The sequence below is a fragment of the Melozone crissalis genome, unplaced genomic scaffold, assembly GCF_028551555.1.
Source record: "Melozone crissalis strain CALT ecotype California unplaced genomic scaffold, PUWL_Pcris_2 ptg000073l_1, whole genome shotgun sequence".
In the NCBI taxonomy this organism is placed as follows: domain Eukaryota; kingdom Metazoa; phylum Chordata; class Aves; order Passeriformes; family Passerellidae; genus Melozone; species Melozone crissalis.
In genome coordinates this window covers 6,861,564-6,871,357 of record NW_026535850.1, presented here as the reverse complement: position 1 = coordinate 6,871,357, position 9,794 = coordinate 6,861,564, and the positions used below count along the sequence as shown (strand labels likewise).

Sequence of the window (9,794 nt, the reverse complement as noted above, 5' to 3'; positions counted from 1 at the left end):
CGGATTGTGACACTGCAGGGCCTGGGGGAACCACGGCACCATTGTGACACTGTGGGGCCCAAGGACCCAAGGGACTTGGTGGCACCAAGGGGTCCCATGGAAACAAAAGGACATTGTGACACTGGGAGACCTCATAGAAATGTGGAAACCATTGGGACGCTCTGGGGCCTCATGGAAGAGGCTGGATCCAGGGTCCAAATCCATCAAGGTGAGGTTTAACAAGTCCAAGTGCTGGGTCCTGCACTTTGACCACAACAATCCCTGCAGCGCTACAGGCTGGGGACAGAGTTGCTGGACAGCAGCCAGGCAGAAAGGGACCTGCAGGGACTGATGGACAGCAGGTTGGACAGGAGGCAGCAGTGTGCCCAGGTGGCCAAGAAGGCCAATGGCTCCTGTCCTGGATGAGGAATGGTGTGGCCTCCAGGAGCAGAGCTGCTGTGCCAGCACTGATCTGCCCCCTGCTCTGCACACAGACATTGCTGCTGCAGCTCCAGAGAAGGCAGCCAAAGTGCATCTCTGCAGAAAACTTTGCTGCGAGATCCTTTAGTTCCTTTAATGCCACTGAGAGTGCAACCACTCATTGACATAGTCTTGGACCACAGGGAAGGCGGAGAGAAACAAAATGAGAAATGGCACAAACAATGACATTTCTATGTGGACAAGATAAAAAAATTAAAATAAAGGGAACCCCTCCCTCCACAATTAAACAAACAAGAAGTATCAAAGATGACTTTTATTAGAAGTGATTTTCAGAAATTTGGCAGCAGTTTAATGTTTCTGAAAGCATCCAGCCATTAGTCTCCTCACAGCAGCCTTGAGCTCCTGGTTCCTCAGGCTGTAAATGAGGGGGTTCAGGGCTGGAGTCACCACCGAGTACAGGACTGACAGGGCCAGATCCAGGGATGCGGAGGACATGGAGGGGGGCTTCAGGTGGGCAAAAAAGCCAGTGCTGATGAACAGGGAGACCACAGCCAGGTGAGGGAGGCAGGTGGAAAAGGCTTTGTGCCGTCCCTGCTCAGAGGGGATCCTCAGCACAGCCCTGAAGATCTCCACATAGGAGAAAATAATAAACACAAAACAACCAAAATTTAAACACACACTAACAGCAAGAAGCCCCAGTTCCCTGAGGTTGGAGTGTGAGCAGGAGAGCTTGAGGATCTGTGGGATTTCACAGAAGAACTGGCCCAGGGCATTGCCATGGCACAGGGGCAGGGAAAATGTATTGGCTGTGTGCATGAGAGCACTGAGAAAGGCACTGGCCCAGGCAGCTGCTGCCATGTGGGCACAAGCTCTGCTGCCCAGGAGGGTCCCGTAGTGCAGGGGTTTGCAGATGGACACGTAGCGGTCGTAGCACATGATGGTCAGAAGGTAAAAATCTGCTGAAATGAAAAACATAAAGAAAAATACCTGAGCAGCACATCCTGAGTAGGAGATATCCCTGGCGTCCCAGAGGAAATTGTGCATGGCTTTGGGGACAGTGGTGCAGATGGAGCCCAGGTCAGTGAGGGCCAGGTTGAGCAGGAAGAAGAACATGGGCGTGTGCAGGTGGTGGCCGCAGGCTACGGCGCTGATGATGAGGCCGTTGCCCAGGAGGGCAGCCAGGGAGATGCCCAGCAAGAGGCAGAAGTGCAGGAGCTGCAGCTGCTGTGTGTCTGCCAATGCCAGCAGGAGGAAGTGCCTGATGGAGCTGCTGCTGGACATTTGCTGTGCCTTGGCATGGGGATCTCTAAGAAAAGCAATCATGGAATAGGTTGTAGGAGGACACAGTATGGGTAATGTAGAATGTAATCTCTTCCCCCAACAAGTTGCAGCTGCACCCTACTACTAAAGATGAGAAACAGGCTGGATGATAACAGGCAACACCTGTAACCAATAAGAACTAGTGGTATAAAAGAGAAGTCACTGGAGTCCGATGGTTGCTGCAAGGACCAAGAACAGTCAGTTCTTAGAGGAGGTATGAAACTCTGAGGGTATGAAATCCTTGCACAATAATGATAAGAGAACTCTTGATATATAAGACAATGTAAGACAACAGAACTCTTAATCTCTGAGACAACATATAATGATAATTGAACTGTTGTAATATATAAGACAACAATAGGTGGGTTTGGAGAGGACTTGAAATATCCCAGCACAGCCTTGGGGGAACTTTCCCCCCTTCTGCCTGCCCAGGGCTCTGCTGCCTGGAGCTGTCCCTGCCAGCAGCTGCTTCCCTGTACCCAGGGCTGGGCCCTGCCAGTGCTGCCAGGGCCCAGCCCAGGCCTGGGGGCTCAGCTCTGCCCTGCAGACCCCTCCCACCTCTGGCACTGCCCAGGGGCAGCTCTGGCTCTGCAGGCTCTGATGGTAACGTCAGAGTGACCCTGAGGAGGCAGAAAAAGTGACACTGATGCAGCCTCTAGGGGGTCCTGTGTTGATTGCTGTTGCTGCCTGGTTTACTCAGATTGGGAGATTATTTTTATATTTCACAACCTGAAATGAGAGATGAATATGTATGTTCAATTTCTAACTCAGAGCAGTAGATAAAAAAGCAGGATTTTCCCTTTTATGCAGCCCCTGTTTCAATATGCTCCCTGTGTAATCTAGTTGGAAGTGCTGTGGCCTTAAATGCCATCCTTGAAGCAGTCCTGAACAATGCAGCATCCTCTCCACACAAGGAGAACACGTCCAAGCCTTACCAGCTGTCTCCTCCCACCCAGATCTTGTCCCTCAGTGCTGGAAGCAGCTGCCAGGGCTGGCTGAGAGCTGTCCCTGGCAGGCAGCAGAGTCCCTGCCCCAGCACAGCGCCCTGGGCTGCAGGACCCTGCTCTGCAGGACAGCCCTGGGCACCCCTGCCTGCTCTGCACAAGAGACAATCAGAGAATGTACTCACAGGGTCTGTAGGCATTGGGATGTTCCAGCTATAGGACATGGCTCCAGCAGCTGCAGCTGCATTGTCCTGCAGCCAGAGGTTCCTGTGCCAAGGGCTGGCAGTGATTCTGCCCCAGGCACTTCTCAGCATCTTTCCAGCCCTGACTGATTGAAGCTCTCTGTGCCTCTGTGCTGTGCCTGGGCTGGCTGCAGGCAGTGCCCCAGCCCTGCTGGGCTGGCAGAAGAGCTGCTCATCAAGAGAAATGTGCTTTTGAAGCTCTTCTTGGTTACCAGGAGCTGCCTCTGTGCCAGGAGCCCAGGCCAGCTCAGCAGCACAGACAAAGCACAAGGACTGTAATGAGCCTCTGGGGCTTTGTGCTCAGGCCTTGAACATCAGTCCCTGAGAGGGAGCTGAAGAAACCTCTCCAGAACTCCAAGTCAGAATCCAACTCCAAAGTTTCTTGGACTTGTAATGGGTCCCAGTGAGGGACACAACTGAGAAAGTGTCCCCAGGCCCCAAGCAGAGCAGAGAACTGGAGGCAGTGATGACAGGTGGGGACAAAGAGAAGCCAAGTCTTGGTGCCCTGGGGCACAGCAGGGTCTGTGCCACCAAGGGCTGTGAGGAGACACCTTGTCCTGAGGCCCTGGGGCCTCCTGGCACAGCCCCAGCCAGGCTGGGCACTGTCAGCCCCTTGTCCTGCCCTCAGCATCCCCCCCTAGCCCACATCCCAGTGGCCTCAGGGATCTGCTGGAAGGAGTCCCTGGGGAGCCTTGCTCAGCAATGGCGCTGGGGGCTCCTGAATGCTCCCTGCAGGGACTGCAGGTTTTTCAAAGGACTTTGAGTTTGGCTTTTGCCTTGGAGTCTCTGAGAGGTTTGTGCAATCATGGCCTCCAATTATCTGCTGTAATAAGTCCCTTGAGAGGCTTTGTCAGTAACAACACTCAGTGGGGCTCATTAATGCTTCAGAGTACTTCAGTTATTTTAAGGTACTTGGTGTTTCCCTTTTGATACAGACTCTCTGAGAGGTTTCTGCAATCATGGCCCCAATTATCTGCTTTAACGAGTCCCTTGAGAGCTCTGTACTGACACTCAGTGGTGCTCATTAATACTTTGAGGTACTCACGGTTTTTAGGGTACTTTGGAATTTCCTTTCTACACTGAGTCTCTCAGAAATTTTTTTGCCGTCCTGGTCTCCACTTCTCTCCTCCAAGGAGTCCATGAGGAGCCTGTGTTGGGATGGACCTCAGTGAGACCCATTGGTGCCTTGAGACACTTTGGGATTTTCCACTGACTTTGACTCCTGGGAAGGTTTGTGCGATCTCCCGTCAGGCCCAGGATTCCAGGGCTCAGCTCCAAATGCACCACAGGGCTCATTAGGATCAAGCAAGTCCTGACAAACCATGGCCCTGCCTTGATTTCTCTCTGGTCTGGAGCAGTTCATCAGGAAGTTTTCCTTTTACAGTTATGGAGAAATATTTCAAGGAGCTTCTGAGAAATATGCAATCCTATCTTAAAGGGTGTCTTTTATTGCTGTTCTTACTATAAAAGAGGTGATTGCATCATCCTGTGATTGATGTTGATCCAGGGTCTCTCCTAAGGAGGTCTGGCCAGGTCAGTGAAGTTGTACCTAGGAGCTGACCCAGTGTGGACAACCTTGCCCCAAATTCCCCAACCCATGAGAGAAATTATTTTTACTTTCAAAAATTTAAATTGTTTATTGAGACCTCATGAAAATACAACAAAAACTGAATAAAGAAAAGGATACAATGCTGGGAGCAAAAATTCAGTCACTGTGTGCTCATCTACAAAATGGATATTCTGTCTTTTACACCTCTAGCCCCTCCCAAAGTCTTGTGAATCGATTCCTTGTTCACTCTCCAGTGGTGGAGATCACTGTCTAACACCTTGATTGGAGGTCAGGTGCTGTCGGATTTTGGGTGCTGTTTAGATGGTCTGGGAAAAGCCCAAAGATGGCCTTGGGCCCCCGGGTTCGAAAGGACGAGAGGAAGCTTCAGATTTGTCCTCGGTCTCAGTGTTTATTAAATGCTTATCTAAAAGATTTTCTCTTGGCCTGACAGAGTTCTGCTCAGCAGTCAGCCATGGGCACACACTGAGAGCCCCTGGGGCGGTCGTCTATCTTTATACTTGGAGTTACGTATACAATATTTATCATTTTTCTCCAATACCCTCTACCCTTATTAACCAGTGTTCCCCTAGTAAGATCCAATCCTGGAGTGCCAACTCCACCACAGAAGATGGAGGCCTAGAGGAAGAAGAAGAAGGAGAAGGGCACGCCCCAATTCCTCCATCTTACCTCTCTAGACCCCCCTGTACAGGGATCTTAAACCCTGTATTTCACACTCCAATTAACTTGTCCCTTCACCATTCACCCCAGTGAAATCCTCCCGTCCTCATACTGATGTCATCTCCCATGTGGGATCAAAGTCCAGCCACCAGACATTTCTGGCAACATTCCAGGACTCCCGAGCCCCCCAGGGGTAGTCTGGTTCACCCTGCGCCCCAGTTCTGAGAGACTGAGATCCCACAAGGTGCTGCAACAGTAAGAAGCCGACCCTCCTAAATGCCCCAACTACTGAGGCCATCCTGTGATAACAATGCAAGGGGGAGGGGAAGGATAACTATACATCTACAAAACTTCTCTTAACATATATATTTAATATTCACCCCTTAACTGTGAAAATCAACCATGGAATTACACATCTATAACAAGCCCCCATTTTCTTTTTCTATAAGTCATTTTGTGCGAACAGTTAGGTAAAAAATTTTCTGTCTCTCTTGAATGAGTCATACCAGCATCTGTTGATGTGGGCAAGGACAGTGGGAACAGCAGAAAAAACCTCAGGTTTTCCTTAGACACACTTATTTGGAATGAACAAAAGGGCATCACAGAGGTCCAGTATGGCTTTGACTCCCATCTACAATGCCTATGTGCCTGATACCCATAGTTGGTGTTTCTTAGGGGTGAGTACAGAGGCCAACTCAGTCTTGCCTTCAGATTTCTGTTGAATTAAAAGACAACTGAGGAATGATAGAGGTCTGGTATGGCCTTTTGTCCCTACCTTACCATGCCTATGGGGTTCCTACCCACAGCAGGTCTATGGAGCCTTCTTGGTAGCAAGCAAAGGGGCCAACTTGGTCATGCCCTCCTTCCTTTGTCTTATTTTCTTAAGGAAGCTGTCCCACTGCCTTTGACAGTCCCTTGTGTACTTCTCCTCAACAGATGCTGGTAAATCTCTGCTTGAGAGTCAATCTTGTTTCACCCAGCCTGGATGTTATAGTCCACTCTTCGGGTTCCTCTCCTGGGCCTTTGACTCTGTTGGCATGAGTCCATCCCCGCTCTGCAGTTTGCACGGCTGATTCAGTGGTGAGCAGTACCTGAAAGGGACCTTCCCACTGAGGAGTTAGAGGCTGATCTCTCCATGGCTTAATCATCACCCAATCCCCATTATGGATTCTGAAATCCAGGGTGGTAGTTTGAGGAATTGCCCCTCTATATCTTAGCCCTTATAAGGTTTGTGCTATAGACATCACTTATTTCTTGGCATTGGCTTCCCCTTTCTCATAGGTGGCAGCCTTCTGGGGTGAGGTCAGGAAGGGTAACCCAAACATCATTTCATAGGGTGACACCCTCAGATCTGACTGGGGTTGAGTTCTAATTCTTAATAAGGCCAAAGGGAGACATTTTATCCTTGATTTGGGTTTAAATTATTAGCTTAGCTAGAGCTCTTTTAAGAGTTTGATTCATTTTCTCAACCTGACTGGAACTCTGTGGATGCCATGGAGTGTGTAATTCCCATTTTACTCCCAGGGCCTGAACAACTTTCTGCAATATCTTTGATGTGAAATGAGTTCCCCAGTCTGAATCAATCTTGTTTGCCATCCCATATCAGGGAATGATTGATTCTAAAAGTGTTTTACTCACAACATTGGCATTGAATTTCATAGTGGGTACCACCTCTACCCAATGAGTCACGTGATCTACTATCGCTGGCAAAAACTTCCACTGTTGTACCTGGGGAAGCTCAGTAAAGGCTACTTGGATGTTTTGGAAGGGCCATAAGGCTAATTCTTGCTCTCCTCTGGGTGTTTCCCTCATTATTTTTTATTAACTTGTTGACATATCACACACTGTTCAGTTACTTGCTTAGCTATTCTGAAAATTCCTTTGCATCCCAAATCCCTTAAAAATTGATCACTTAGCACTTGGGTACCCCAGTGTGTTGTTCCATGTATGCCTTCTAGCATTTTCCTGGAAAAGGGTTTATTCAATATTTGCTTCCCATCTGCTAATCTCCACTTCCCTTTATCTTTCTTGGCTCCTATTTGTGCCAAGAAATCTTCCTCTTCTGTCCCACTGAATACAGGGACTTTTTGCATTTCTCTCATGGGTGTTAACACTATTATTAGTTTTTCTGTCGCTGATTCAGTGGCATTTTTAGCTTCTAAATTGGCTAAATTGTTCCCTTGCTCCCCTTTTTGATGTCCTTCAACATATACCCCCACTACTTCTCTGGCAATTGTACGGTTTCTAACTCTTCTAAGACAAATTTTTTGTGAATCAGTCCCTTTCCCTTTGAATTTAATAGCCCCCTCCCTTCCCAAATTTTTCCAAATATATGCACTATTCCAAAAGTGCATTTTCAGTCTGTATATATTGTTCCCCTTTTCTATGCTAATATATCCAGAGCTTGTTTTAGGGCATACAACTCAATGCCTGGGCTGACCAGTTGGAAAGTTACTTTATCTTTTCTATGACTACCAACCCTTCATGCACTATAGCGTACCCCGATAACCTGTGCCCCTTTATTACCTGTGAAGATCCATTGATGTACAATCGTTTTCCACCTTGGAGTGGTTGATCTGTTACGTCCTCTCTTACTCTAGTTTGACAGTTTATAACCTCTAGGCAATTATGTATTAGTGCCTCATCTGGTTCTCCATACAAAAACGGGGCAGGGTTGAGTTGGTTACTCACAATTAGCTCTAAACCATTATCTATTAAGATGGCTTCATACTTTAGCATTTGGGAATCAGTGAGCCATTTGTCAGCCTTTTGGCTCAGGATACTTGTTACTGAGTCTGGGACATATATCTTCAATTTTCCCCCAAAAGGTTAATTTTTTGCTTTCTGCTATGAGTAGGGCAGTCACTGCCACACCTGAATGCAGGTTGGCCACCCCTGGCTGACAGACTCTAGTAATTATGATACATAGGCCAGTGGTTTCCTGGATCCTCCCCAGTCCTGGGCTAACACTCCATGTGTTACTTCTTTTTCTATATCCACAGACAGATAGAAGGGTTTGTCTAAGGCAAGAAGACTCAGGGCTGGTGCACTAACTAATTTTTGCTTCAAAGCTTCAAACTTTTGTTCATTGTCTTTTTCCCACCTAATCTCTTCAATTAACTTTTCATACAAGAACCAGATGGCCTGCATGTATCCTCCAATCCATAGCCTACAATATCCCAACAGGCCTAAAAACCTTCTGACTTCTCTCTTAGTTTTTGGTGGGAGTGAGACTATCCCTGTAATTCTCTCAGGGTTCATCTGCCAGGTCCCTTGGAGCTGGGTATATCACAAATCCTGGGTATATTACTTCTCTTTCTACAAATTCGAGTTTCCCTTTTGATACCTGAAGTCCTTGGCCCCCCAGAAAATTTAACAACACTATGGTGGATTCCCAAACTTCTTTTTCTTCCTGTCCTGAGAAAAGCAAATAATTTACATATTGGATGAGCTTTATCTCAGGTTTAATGGAGAAGAGTTGCGTTACTTCTCCTAGCGCTTGACCAAAGAGGTTTGGGGATTTAGAAAACCCTTGGGGTAACCCAGTCCACCGAAGCTGTTGCTTCCTCCCAGAATCGGGGTCCTCCCATTCAAAAGCAAAGACTACCCACTTTTCTCTGCCAGTGGGTATGCCCAAAAAGCATCTTTTAGGTCTATCATGCTAAACCACTGGCATGTTACTTAGGTGTGTATAGGGATTAGGCACTACTGGGTATCAATTCACTGGTTTTTTGTTCACTTCTCTCAAATCTTAGACAAACCTGTAAGTCCCATTTGACTTCTTTACTGGTAATATGCGTGTATTATGGGGGGACATACATGGTTCTAAGGTCCTGTCTTCAAGTAGGTCCTGGATCAGCGGCTGTAGTCCTCGTCTCCCCTCCAGGGAGAGTAGATATTGTCATAGCTGAACTGGATGATGCTCATTAGTTATTTTTATTACTATAGGTTTCATGTTCAATTTACCTCAGTTTTTTGGTTTTGCCCAAACCATCTCTTGAGTTTTCTCCTCATTTTCTTCCCTTAATTGGAGAAGCTTAACTACCATTTTCCCTTTCTCTGGGAGCATTCCAGAGAATGTCAAAATGCACCTGTAAATCCTTTCCTAATAAATTTCACCCTGCTTCTGGAACTAATAGAACATCCCCAATTCATATTTTATTTGTTCCTCCAAACTTTGTTTGCTTTATAACTGAGGCTTTGAAACTTTCCCCTTGTTAATGTTTGAAAAGACAGGTGTCAGCTAATCAAGGCAGGAGCTACCCCTGAAATGGAAAATGTAAACCCCCTCCCTCCAAATTGTTATAATTTTGAAATTGAGGGGGCTCTCAGGCACAGATATGGGAGCAGGAAATAACAGTTCTTTAATAGGGAAGAAAATTAAACAAATAAACAATGCAGTACACTAGAACAACATTGACAGAGTCACAACTCAACCTGACACCCTGTGGGTCAGGATGTTGGTAGCAGTCCAATTAGAAATGTGGCTGCAGTCCTCCTGGAGTGTCAGGTGTGGTTCTGTTGGAGCAGGAGGTCCTGTAGAAAAGGATGTATTCTTCCTCTGAAGATCCAGTGGGAGAAAAGGCAGCTGCTGTTCCTCTGGGGAATCCAGTGGAGAAAGCTTTTCTGGTATTCCAGAAT

At 47.3% G+C, this 9,794-nt stretch overlaps 1 protein-coding gene across 1 annotated transcript; it reads right to left on the bottom strand.

Moving 5' to 3' along the window:
* Nucleotides 1-552: 552 nt before the first annotated feature.
* On the bottom strand, nt 553-1,320 carry LOC128946052 (olfactory receptor 14J1-like; the record flags this gene model as incomplete). Its single annotated transcript, XM_054289982.1, has 2 exons — nt 553-561; nt 859-1,320. Coding segments are annotated over 2 exons (471 nt in total), but the record flags the coding sequence as incomplete, so codon positions are not given.
* Between the last annotated feature and the right edge of the window lie 8,474 nt (nt 1,321-9,794).